This window comes from Phyllostomus hastatus, unplaced genomic scaffold (genome assembly GCF_019186645.2).
Source record: "Phyllostomus hastatus isolate PE091 unplaced genomic scaffold, TTU_PhHast_1.1 phas_contig_40, whole genome shotgun sequence".
NCBI lineage: Eukaryota > Metazoa > Chordata > Mammalia > Chiroptera > Phyllostomidae > Phyllostomus > Phyllostomus hastatus.
Window position 1 is genome coordinate 56,817,793 of NW_025333872.1, and position 13,443 is coordinate 56,831,235.

A 13,443-nucleotide genomic window follows, 5' to 3' on the forward strand; every position below is an offset into this window, starting at 1 on the left:
ACAGGCATGTAGATCAGTGGAACAAAACAGGAAGCCCAGAAATAAACCCGTGCCTTTATGGTCAATTAATATTTAATAAAGGAAGCAGGACTATACAATGAAGTAAAAACAGTCTCTTCAATAAATTGTGTTGGGAAAATTGGACAGGTACATGCATGCAAAAATACGCAACTTGACCACCAACTCACACCATACGCAAGAATTAACTCAAAAGAATAAAAGACTTACATGTAGGTCACGAAGCCATAAAAATTCTAGGAGCAAACATAGGTAGTAAAATCTTAAATATCTCTTAGAACAATATTTTTGTTGATATGTCCCCTAGGGTCAGGGAAACACAGGAAAAAATAAACAAATGGGACTACATCAAACTAAAAAACTTCTGCATAGCTAAAAAAACCATAATCAAAATGAAAAGGTACACCACTGTATAAAAGAAGTTATTTGCCAGTGATATATCTGATAAGGGTTTTATCTCCAAAATATATAAAAAACTTATAAACTCAATGCCAGGAAGACAACCCAAATAAGAACTGGGCAAAGGACCTGAATAAACACTTCTCCAAAGAGAACATATGAAAATACTCAATAGACATATGAAAAAATACTCAAATCATCAGATGCAAATTAAAACTACAATAAGGTATCAACCCACACCTGCCAGAATGGCTACTATCAATAAATCAACAAACAAGTACTGGCAAGGATGTGGAGAAAAGGCAACCCTACCGCACTGTTGGTGGGAATGCAGACTGGTGCAGCCACTGTGGAAAACAGTATGGAGTTTTCTCAAAACATGAGAAAAATGAAACTGCCTTTTGACCCAGTGATCCCATTTCTAGGTACAATCCTAAGAACCCCCAAATACCAATCAGAAAGAATATATGCACTGCTATGTTCACTGCAGTGTTATTTACAACAGCCAAGATCCAGAAACAGCCCAAGAGCCCATCTTGTAGATAAATGGATAAAAAAGCTGTGGTACATTTACATAATGACTGTACAAAAGAAGGAACTCTTATTCTTTGTGAGAGCATGAGACTAAACCTGGAAATTATCATGTTAAGCCAAATAAGCCAGTCAGAAAAGACAAATACCATGTGACCTCAATAATATGTGGAATCTAGTAAACAAAATAATGAACAAAATAGAACCAGAGGCACGGATACATGGAACAGAATGACAAATGTCAGAGGAGAAGGGGTAGGGGATTGGCTAAAAGAAGGCGAAGGGATTAGCTAAAGAACATATATGCGTAGCCCACGGACAGAGACAACAATGTGGTGAAAGACAGGAGAAGCAGGGGGCAGGGGCTGGGTAGAGGTGAGCAAGGGGCAGGGGAAATGGGGGACAACTGTAATAGTTCCAACAATAAAAATGTTCGTTTTTTTTTTTAAATATATGTTATTGGTTAGAACAGCAGAAGAAACTGCTGGTGTCTCAAGAGTCTGTTTAAAGGACCCGCAGGGTCCTAAAACATATACAAACCCACCGACTCTGGGAATCAGCACCAGGGCAGCAGCTAGAAGGGCGTCAGTCGCACACAGGAAGTAGGGGAAGTTACTAGAAATGGGGTGAGAGCCAATAAAGCAGCATTGTTCCCTCTCCAACCCCTCCCCTACATAAAGCGCAACAAAACAGGGAAGTGGGTTGTCCTACCCTAGAGAATACCTAAGACTCTGTCCCTTACAACGTAACAGATGCGCCAAGACATGGAGTCAAAGCAGCTCTACCTATAAACAGAAACAAACACAAGGGAGGCTGCCAAATTGAGAAGACAAAGAAATATGGCCCAAATGAAAGAATAGGTCAAAACCCCAGAAAAAGAACTCATTAATACAGAGGTAAACAACCTATCAAATGCAGAGTTCTAAACACAGGTGATAAGGATGCTCAGAGAACTCATTGAGTATAGCAAATGCATAAGGGAAGAAATGAAGGCTATACTAAGTGAAATAAAGAAATCCACAGGGAACCAAGAGTGAAGGAAGGGAAGCCAGGGTTAAAATCAACAATTTGGAACATAAAAAAGAAAAAACAGTTACCAGTACAGAATGAAGAAACAAGAATTAAAAAAAAAGAGAGAGAGAGAATAAGACGACTCTGGGACATCTTCAAATGTGCCAACATCTAAATGCCAGAAGGAGATGAGAAGAGCAAGTAATTGAAAACTTACTTGAAAATTAATGAAAGAAAACCTCCCTAATTTGGTGAAGGAAATAGACATACAAGTCTCTGAACCACAGAAAGTCTCAAACAAATTGGACTCAAGAGGACCACACCAAGACACATCATAATTAAAATTCCAATGGTTAAAGATAAAGAAAGAATCTTAAAAGCAGCAGGAGAAAAGCAGAGAGTCACCTACAAAGAATTCCCATAAGACTGTCAGCTGATTTCTCAAAAGTTACTCTGTGGGCAAGAAGGGACTGGCTAGAAGTATTCAAAGTGATGAAAAGCAATGACTTATAATGCAGATTACTCTATCCAGCAAAGCTATCATTTAGAATGGAAGGGCAGATAAAGTACTTCCCAGACAAGGTAAAGCTAAAGGAGTTCATCATCACCAAGCCCTTATTACATGAAATGTTAAAGGGACTCATGTAAGAAAAAGAAGATACAAACTATGAACAGTAAAATCACAACACACACACACAACTATCAACAACTGAACCTAAAACAAAAACAACAACCTAAGTAAGCAACTAGAATAGGAACAGAATCACAGAAATGGAGACCACATGGAGGGTTATCAGCAGAGAGGGGGAAGGGGGAGAATGAATGGGGGAAAAGGTACAAGGAATAAGAAGTATAAATGGTAGGTACAAAATAGACAGAGGGAGGTTAAGAAGAGTATAGGAAATGGAGAAGCCAAAGAACTTATATGTATGACCCATGGACATGAACTAAGGGGGGAACTGCTGGAGGGAAATGAGGGTACTGGGCAGAGCAGGGCAAAAGGGAAAAAATTGGGACAAATGTAATAGCATAATCAATAAAATATACATAAAAATAAATAAATATGATATATGTGACCAATATTTATTGTACCAAATGTAATAGTTTAGAATAAGCAACTTGGTATAGTTGTCACTTTAATGTGCTACATATATAATTCAACACAGGACAAAGCCCTTTTTATAATCAACATAATCATCTTAAGGAATTTTTACAAGATAAGCAGAGTGGAGCAGTGGAAAAATATTTGACTAGGCATCTCAAGTTTCAGTTTTAGAATTGTCTATAAAACAATGGCTCAGTCATAAATATGGAGCTCTACAATGTTCTGCTCCCTTAGTTAAGAAGACAGGAAATAAGTGATCAACGTCTCAGAGGGATCCTGTGCAGAGGATAGAAGGCTGCACTGAGTGGCTTTTAGGGACTCCGTCCAGCTCTAGGATTCCTTGACCAGATGACCTCTAAGGATATCTTCTAGCTCCAAATATGAATATATATATACTTAGAACATAATTTTTTTCTATTTTAAAATGTTACATGGGTTCCTAGTATATTTTTGCTTTCATAATTCATTGCTGGTGATCTATTATTTATCTAATATCAAGTCTTTGGTCGGAAATGTGACCCAACTACAATGTGGTTCTGGAAAACACTTCATTTTCAGGAGCCCATTTCAGTAAAAAGTAGAGCCCATCCATAAAACATTGCAAAATACTGGTCCCATTAGAAGTAACATTTACCAGCTAAAGCCTGGTGTCATTCATTGATTTAGAGGTAAACTTTAAGATAGCGGATGCTATTTCTACCTCTCAAATCCAACAACAACAAAATCCAAAAGTACATTTTTATTTGCAACAAAATTATAAGATAAACAGTACTTTTAAAGTAGATATTTAAACTCAGTATCTGGAAAACTGAAATGTGATTTTTAATTACAGCTGAAGTTTTAAAAATGTATTTAAAATCAAATATGGCACTACAATTTCCTTAAGCTAATTCCTTTATTTGAAACTGTCAAAAAAAATTAAGGACAAAGATGTTCTTGTGCACACATATGCTATGCATCTAACATTCAGAACTATGCAAAGAATTTTCCAATATGACTAAAAAACAAAATGTTTACACACTTCAGTGTAGTACTTAATACTTATTTTTGAAATCTATCGCTGATGCTACTTCTAAAGAGCAATGACTCAACCAGAAAAATAGTAAAGGCTGCCCTTTCTTTTTAAAAGGGCTTATTAGCAAACATTTCCAAAGCAATGGTTTTTAGAAATACATAATATTCAAAAAGTGCTCAGAGTCACTACTTACAGAACTGAATGTGCCATTTTATACCTTTGCACATGTAAACTGGTTTTATCTGCTTTAATGAAAGATTGCTTTCAATGGCCCTCAACTATAATGCTTCAAATCGTAATAGTGCTATTAGTATCAGCAGCGGGAACAGCAACAACAGAACAAACCCCAGCAAGTTTTTAATGGATCACAGCAGACTGGAAAAACTGTAACAGCTTGTGGATATGTTACATATTCCACCATGAGCCTTTTCTTTCATCTGCCTATATAGTAAACATTAAAAAAATAAAACAAAAACACTTTCTTGTCTCTCTATAGAGTATTTTACAGTATACTAAGGTATTCAAATTCTTTCAACATGTAACCAAACTCTTGTTTCTCAACATTTAATACAAAACCTATTTCCACCAAAAAGCAAGAAGAAATTAACAAATAAAATACTTAACACTAAATACCTGAGGGGGAAAAAAACTGTAAACAATTCTGATATGAAGTTTTAAAAAAAAGGATACAAACATTCCAAAACAGAGTGTTTTCTGAGAGCAAAATATTTGACTTTTTATCAACCATATCACTTTTACCTGATTTAGATAATTTAAGGAAAAACTCATCATCTTAGCCTAACTGCTTCTTGTATCAGGCTCTCATTGACTCCTGCTTCCAGTGTGAACCATTTAACAGCCTCATTGTGAGATCCCCTCAGGCCCCGCTCCACCTTCTGAACCTCAAGCTTTTTTTCCTACTCCTTTATCTCTCCTCTGAAAATTCCTATATATCCTAAGAGAAAATCTCCATTAAAAAGTCACAACTTAAATACAGTGTGATAATGCCACATTTGATTTAAAATAGCAATAAATTATAAATTGCCAAATAATTTAATTCACAATGCAAATCCCTGGTATAAAAAGAATCCATCTTGCCCTGAATATAATAAAGCAGTCCAATGATTTCAAATTACTTATGAAATAAAGGCAAAAATAAGGTGTAAAATACTATTTATAAAAGTCAAGTAAGAAACCAGTTCTCATAAATCTTTTTACAAAGATAAATGTAATGTGCCTTTCCACTTCTAAAAATTGTTAGGGCAGCTTATAATCAGTGGTTTCAAAAATGACTCTAAGGAAACTAGAGATTGAATTACATATTATTTTTAACATATGACATGTTAAGTATGTATGTAACAATAATACTGCAGTGGTAATTTAAATTAATTTTTGGACCTGCTAGTTTTTGGCAAGTATATCTCTTTTTCAAAGTCTTTGCTGTAAATGACTAATTTTTAAATGTTAGTTTTCAAAAACTTTGCTACTTGAGATACTATTAATTAGAAGATACCAGAAGTTTCAAATAGTACTAATATGCCTATAAAATAAAACAAAGATTGCTCTTGCATCTTTTGTTATTATAACAAATACACTTTAAAATAGACCACATTGCTATGCCTGTAAATTAAAAATACCCAAACCCTTACAAAGGAGGTGGAAAAAAAAATCGAAGATTCTTATTTAAAAATAAATATGAAGTCCTTGCATTTCTTAAGAACTTTATCTTCTTTTGGACCAAGCTGTATCTTCTACCACTCATCCATGGGACATGATGTTAATTCTCCACTTTGTAGGTTTCAGTTTGAATTTTCTTGAATGTTTGCAAAGCTGGTATTGGACTTGAGACGTTTGGCTATATAAATAAAAAATATTAAATTTTAATTTTAATTTAATTCTCCAAACATGATTATTCATTATTTTATGTAAACTATAGTATTAAAAAACTAGAGTATTCAACTATTACTTCTATATTTGAATCAGAATCAGTTCAATTTTTTAAGAATTAAGACCTAAGTCTATTTTTTATCTACCAACCTCTAAAAGCATAACTTTGTTGGAAGCTGCATTTGACTTTGTTAGAAGCAGTACCAAGTAAAAGAGACATAATTTATGTCATACCGAACATCGCAATATTAAATATGTAATACAGGTGAAAGTACTCACAGAATGGAAGTGCTATAATGTATACTAAAATTATATATACAAAAGTCTAAGTTAGAAATCCGAGCCTAAATTTCTCTTAAAGGAGTTCAGTTCACAGACACAGATAATAGTAGGGGGATCACCAGAGGAAAAGGGAGGTGGGAGGAGGTAGAAGAGGGTAAAGGGGGGATAAACAATACAATATACAGATGACATATCATAGAATTGTACACTTGAAACCCATATAACTTTATTAACCAATGTCACCCCCATAATTGCAATAAAATTTTTTAATTCGGTGAAATATCTTTGCAATGTTAAAAAAACATTTAAGTGGCTTACAAAGAAAAGTGAATTGAAAGAAAAAAGTGAGTGGTACATTATACATGCACAAATGCATACACAAATATATATGGCTATTAATAAAACATGTACAATCAACTTTGATTACGATGCTAATGGGACTGGACCATTAGGGTTAATTTAAAAAATCATGGCTATCTGGCCTGGTAATATGTTTTGTACTTATAGGTAAATACGAATGTTTCTCCTGTTCCAGAAATGAAAAACAATCACGCCCCAGTTAAAGTATCTTACACTGGATACATAGGAATCTATGTACTTCAGAGGTTCTGAACATAAAAGCAGAGGTCATGATTCACATGGTCTGCATTGAGACCCAGGCACCTGGGTTTTTTGTTTGTCTTTGTTTTAAGCTCAGCAGACAACTCTGATACATGGTCAAGGACAAGAACCAGGGTTCTATCAGGGTCTCCCCTGAACATCACTCTAAGTGCAAGATGACAGCACAACTTCCTAGAACAGTGTACTGCTTCAGCCTAAGCTAAAAGTCTACTTCTTAAGTCTTCAGGGGATTTGGGAGGTAAACTAAATCAAAAGCATTTCTTTTTTCCAATTATGTTGTTTAAAATTACTAGAAGTAATCTAGTTTGTACTAAATACTAAATTTACTAAACTAACCAGCAATACCAATGAGTACTTATACCTGTAACTTCTTTGCCTGCTTATTTTCTGATAAATCCCTACATCCCTACAAGAACTATTTGCTTACACTAGCATTTCCTTAAACTTTACCCTAAGGGTCATCTAATGGTGACTCCTGACACCCATAATGCAGAGTTGATCTTATCTTCATCTGTGGTCCAATCACACTATATATACCTCTACCACATTGGTTGTAATAATTGGATGATGGTCAATGTATTGTTTGAGGGAATGTATAATAGGTTCTGTGACTTTAAGAGAAGCGATGTATAACAAAACCAAGTTTACCATAGGTTAATTATATAAACAAGAGTTGAGTTGCTATGGCATCTCATCAATATTATAATAAAACAACAACGTTATTTGAAGACTTGCTGGATTGTACCTTGTTTTTTTTTTCCATCCCTAATTCTTACCAGAGGACTTGATGAATGGGGTCATATAAAATGATGGCATAAAGAAAAGTAAATTAAAATGTCCACGAGGTAACAGCACAAGAACTATTTGCTTACACTAGCATTTCCTTAGATTTATAATTTAATTCATAAACAATACTTCTGTGTAACAGTAATAGCTACTATGCAAAAGTTCTGTCAAATTTCAGGAATGTAATCTGAGTTTTTAATTTATATACAACTATATTATGAAGTTGATAAAAAATAATTTACAGGATTAGTTTTTGAGAAACACACTCTAGGAAATGCTAACATTAAGTAAAATGTTTTTATTTAACAACTATTTCCGAGCACCTACTGCGGGCCAGGTATTTGCAGATGCTAGTGATGTACTGGTGACCAAGACAAATAAAATCTTTTTCAGATGGGGCTCACAGGTGGGTCAAGGGAAACAAACAAATAAGGTCAAAAATACATTTAAAAGTTAATTTAAAAGCCCTGGCTGGCGTAGTTCAGTGGATTGAGCGTGGGCTGCGAACCAGTGTCACAGGTTCGATTCCCAGCCAGGGCACATGCCTGGGTTGCAGGCCACGACCCCCAGCAACCGCACATTGATGTTTCTCTCTCTCTCTCTTTTTCTCCCTCCCTTCCCTCTCTAAAAATAAATAAATAAAATCTTTTAAAAAAAGTTAATTTAAATAATGATTAAGTACCATTATAAGAAAGATGTTATGGAAGAATTAAAAGAAGGGTGTATTCTTAGGTTGGGGCAGGGAATAAAAGGTCTCTGAGTAAGCAACCTTTGGTCTAAGACCTGGATGACAAGGCACTAGGTCAAGAAGAAGTGGGGAGGAGAAGTACAAAAGCCTTGGAAAGGGGCATTGTGAATGAGTATTTGAGAGGCACAGAGAGAAGGCCAGACTGTCTACATATGGCCTCACGAGCAAAGGAGAGAAGTGAACGCAGCAGAAAGGTGGATGGGGGCCAGGTCAAATACAGCTTGGAGAGCAGACCCTGGAAGTAAGTTTGGATTTTATTCTAGGGAAACATGAAGGGTTTCAAGTTGGAGAGGAACGTAATAAAATTTGTGCTTAAAAAAGTACTTTAGCCACTATATGGAGAATGGATTGTAGTGAGTCAAGAAATGCAAGCAGGGATGCCAGTTAAGATTCCTACATTAGTGATGAGATAAGAGAGGATGACCTGGGCTAAGAAAAGACAATTTCAAATATATTTTTGGAAATAGGGTTGATAGTACTTGCTGATGAACTAAAAAGAGGCAAGGTAGGAAAAAAAGAGAAAAGCTCATGCATATATACTAGTGTGGTGACTGCTTAGGGGGCAGGGGAAGTGGAGGAGGGCACAGCGGGATAAATGGTGATGGAAGGAGACTCGGCTTGGAGTACTGAACACACACTACAGTGCACAGATGATGTGTTGTGGAATTGTGTGCCTGAAACCTGTATAATTTTGTTAATCAGTGTCACCCCAATAAATTCAATAAAAAGGGGGGAGAAGAAGTGGGAAACGAATGGGGAGCTAGGGAAATAAAGGAAAAAATTAAGAAATTAAAAGAGAACAAGGTTTGTGGCTTGTACAAGCAGGTAGATGATACTGATTTTTACTGTGAAAACAAACAGAAACCCTGATGAGCAGCAGTAAAAATTTTCACAGTGTTAAATAAAGTTGAAAAGCAAATAAGATGCTAACCTTTAAAGTACACCAAACCCTGAAAACTAAACTTTCTCAACAGTGAGGTTCCTGCAATATTTTATTATTCAAAATAAGTGTTTTTAGGGCTGAGATATATCATATATATGAATGCTGGCAATCTTCAGAAGGCTTTACTAAATACACCCATGATAAAGACTCTCCTCCTCTCCAGTAGCTAGCTTTTTAAGGTGATAAGACATTACAAATTCCATTCAAACTGATGTACAAGTAACCTTTTTTAAAGTTATATATATTAAAAACCAAATTAGAAAAACCATGAAGTGCTAGAAAATTTATGGGGGAAGGTTTTTATGTCACAGGTTTCTAGACTAGGAATAATATATGAGAGGGGAAAAAAGGCCTTTTTTCTCAAAAAAAAAATTTTCTTTTCAAAAACTAAAATTACTGAAAGATAAACTCATACCTTCATTTTGATAATAAACAAGAAACTCATGAGACTCAGAATCACTTTTCTTCAACTAGTTGGGATCTTCTAGTTAGTGCTTTTTCTGCTCTGCCTCATTTGATGAGAACAAAGGAATCTGTATCAAGCACATGCTGTATGTCAAGTAATGTTCTTGTAACTGCAATTTCAATGTGCTCATCAATAAACTGTGTAAGCTACAGTTCATCCTTGCCTGCTGTACTTTTTAGGTGCTTCTGCTATAGCTCCCAGGGGCCTTTATGAGCTGTCTCTATCTCCCTACTGTGGCCATTTCAGGTCTGCAAAGTCTTTAATATTTATTCCTCTGCTGTTGCCAACCTTTTTCCAGGGAATCTAGCTCTCTCAATTAAAGCATCTGAAAGATACTGTATGTTGACTTTTGATTATCTGCACTTACAAACTTCTTACACATCTATTTCATTTGTAAGCATAAAATGTGAAGTACAGAGCTATTTTAGGTGAATATAGTTTGAGCTCTCAGAGTATATGTCATTTCTAAAACAGACCTAAACTTTTAAAATACAAGTTTTTAGCTAAATAAATGAACAATGATAAAAAGACACTTACGTAGAATGAGTTTGCGTTTCTTTTGTTCTGAGTGAAGAAAGCTACTAAGGTAGAAGACAACAGGCAGGAAAAGAATGAACACAGAAACAGCAATTACAGGCACAGTGTCACTGCAAGGGACCGAACAGTTGAAAGTTCGACTCCAGAGTTTTCGAGTAATGTTCATCTGAAACAATAACAAATAATATTACTACCATATTTTATGTTTAATTTGTCTTCAATTTCATATAATTATTTTGTTAATAACTAAACAGGCACTCAGAATTTAGACTAAATACACATCATAAAAAATCTACGGACAGTTGAGGACAATTTCTCTTCTGCCAGGAAAGAAGGTGGTTCACAATTAGTCATTGTATAAAGTTATACCCATATAAAAATTTCATGTTCTAAATTCATAATACTGTCCATATAATGTCAATCTTTCACAGAGTTCAAGCAGAGAAACTCTATCAAGAAGAATATAGTTAGATCATGCTTTATTCATGAAAAAAGATTAAAATGGTAACTATAGGATGTGATGGCTCTGTAAACTCGACTGTGGGAATCCCTTCTCAATGTATTCACATAGCAAATTATCCCATCACAACACTTTAATATTTATACTTCAATAAAACTGTGGGGAGGGGTAGAAAGACTCACAAAATAAAAAAATTTCAATGTTACATATGTAATCTCTAAGCTTATTGCAAAATGAAACTAAAAATATCAACTTTATAAAGCTTCTCTATGAAATGCTTAATATTTTATCTGAGATATTATGAAAGATACATACTTGTGACAAATAATTTTTAAGTACATAATACCTAATGAATCATGGAAACATTAGATAATATTAATATCTTATTTAGCAGCATACAATAGATACAAGTTAGGGGCAACAGTAACTCACTTTCACTGAATTCTTAGTTTCTGTAGAACAGGCTTATATAAGGAAACTATCAAATTATATGCAAAAAACTGTTCTCATCTCACCTGAGATACGGTTTACAAATAGTACATTGTATGTTTACTGTAAGTCTGGCTTATTGCAAAATAGGTGGCCATACTGACTCCCTGTGTACTCCCACAGAACTAATATTCATTTTCATCTTTATTTTAAATACAATAAAATAGACTATTATTTTAAATATATATTTATCATTTACTGAGAGCCTATGAGAAGCCAGGTACTATTCTAGAAACTGGGAATAAAGCAGTAAAAAACAACAAAAACCCCCATGGTGAATCATTTTAAGTGCTGTTTTGCCATCCTGATTATTACTGATTTACTATATAGTTAACTCTGAGCTGCTATGGTAATTCACACTTACCATTCTCAACCATTAAGTTTATCAAGTTGGACCTTAAGTTCTCTACTTTTAGCCAATAATTTCTCACTTTCCTGTAATGCAGTGATTTTCAACTGGTGTGTTCCAAGAATGTTGAAAACATGCAGTACCTGACAATTTAGTCATAGGCACTGACCTCTTTTCCCTCAGATCATCAAATAAAAAAATGTCAACCACCACCACAATAGCCTTCTGGTGTAATCAAAATTACACCTATGATTTTGGTCAGATTAGCAAAAATATATATTTTTTTGGTGTGCCTCAGAATTTTAGTTTTTTGTTTATGAGTGCCATGAGATGAAAAAGGTTGGAAATCACTGTTCTGAAGCCTCAATACACAGGCATCATATTCCCATAAGAAAGTCATGATCGCCATCTTGTGGTACCACATGAAAGTGCAGGCTATACAATGGAGAAAAAAGCTTTTTTGTTGACCATTCCTTCAATCAATACATATTACTAAGGGCCTGTTACATGCCAGACACTGTTCTAATTACTGAACAGTGAACAAAAAAAAGAAAAGGAGGTCCTTATCCTCATGTAGCTTATATTTTATACAGACTATAAATAATATACAAATAAAACATTTCAGGTCATAATAGATATAAAGAAATAAAGCAATGGAATATTGCTTTATTTAAGTAATTAAGTAATTACTTAAGGAAGTAATTAAGGAATGGCTTCAGAAACGCATGATAACAAAACTTGGAGACTTCTTGAATTAGCAACACAAGAATAAGAAACTAAAATGGAAACATAACAAAGCTCACATCTCAGAAAATGACACATATTATCAAACTAAAGAAACAAATATACCAAATTCTCAACTCGCTTAGGAAAAACTGATTAATTTCCACTTTAGTTTGACAGATCAGGATATTCTAAAACTTTACTACTTTAGAGCTGGTTATTTCTGAGTGAAGACATCAAATGAAGATTCCAATTCACCTCTGAAAGGGGTAATAATACTGAAGGCACATTCGACAACACTGCAAAATATGTATGTATCATATTAGAAGCAAAGTACTTACTGCATCTTCCACGTCAATGCATAAATGTGTTCCGGGTTCAGCCTTATTCTCATGTTCATTCATTTTTTGCATTTCACTGTACAGACTACTCAGATTTTTATATGCTTTGAGACAGTTTTTACATACTTCTGAGTAATTTCTTAACTGTAGAAGACTCTGTATGCTCCCCTAAAATATCAAAGGCACATGTAACACACACAATAAATATTACATCTCTTCAACGTATGCTATCTGCCCTCCTAGAAAACAGGAAACAACATAGTATGTTAAACAGCTGAGCTATGATATTGGGCAGGTTGCTAAGTCACTCTGAGCCTGTTTTCTCATCTATAAAAGAGGACTGCACAACTTGTATTGTAGGTCCCAAGGATTAGAAACCTGGTGTGTAAAACCCACAGCAAAAGATTTGGCACTTCCCAGTTGTCTCTAAGGTTTTTTTTTAAGATTTTATTTATTTATTTTTAGAGAGAGGGAAAGGGAAGGAGAAAGAAAGAGGGAGAGAAACATCAATGTGTGGTTGCCTCTCATGCACCCCCTACTGGGGACCTGGCCTACAACCCAGGCATGTGCCCTGACTGGGAATCAAAGGAACGACCCTTTGGTTCGCAGCCTGCGCTCAATCCACTGAGCCACACCAACCAGGGCTCTGTCTCTAAATTTTGAAAACCTCTTCATTAGCCACTGTTAACTGAGAACAATATGAGTTCATCTGCCAAATTCCAAATCCTAAAT

At 34.9% G+C, this 13,443-nt stretch overlaps 1 protein-coding gene across 1 annotated transcript in view; it reads right to left on the bottom strand.

The window, feature by feature from the left end:
* Positions 1-3,021: 3,021 nt before the first annotated feature.
* OSTM1 (osteoclastogenesis associated transmembrane protein 1) overlaps positions 3,022-13,443 on the bottom strand; it is a 33,261-nt gene continuing 22,839 nt past the window's right edge. Inside the window, exons 4-6 of the mRNA XM_045843992.1 lie at positions 12,712-12,879; positions 10,350-10,515; positions 3,022-5,934 (exon numbers count right to left, since the gene is read on the bottom strand). Of these exons, the coding sequence (XP_045699948.1) occupies positions 5,879-5,934; positions 10,350-10,515; positions 12,712-12,879 (390 nt within the window). The 3' untranslated portion in view covers positions 3,022-5,878. The remainder of the gene's footprint in view (positions 5,935-10,349; positions 10,516-12,711; positions 12,880-13,443) is intronic.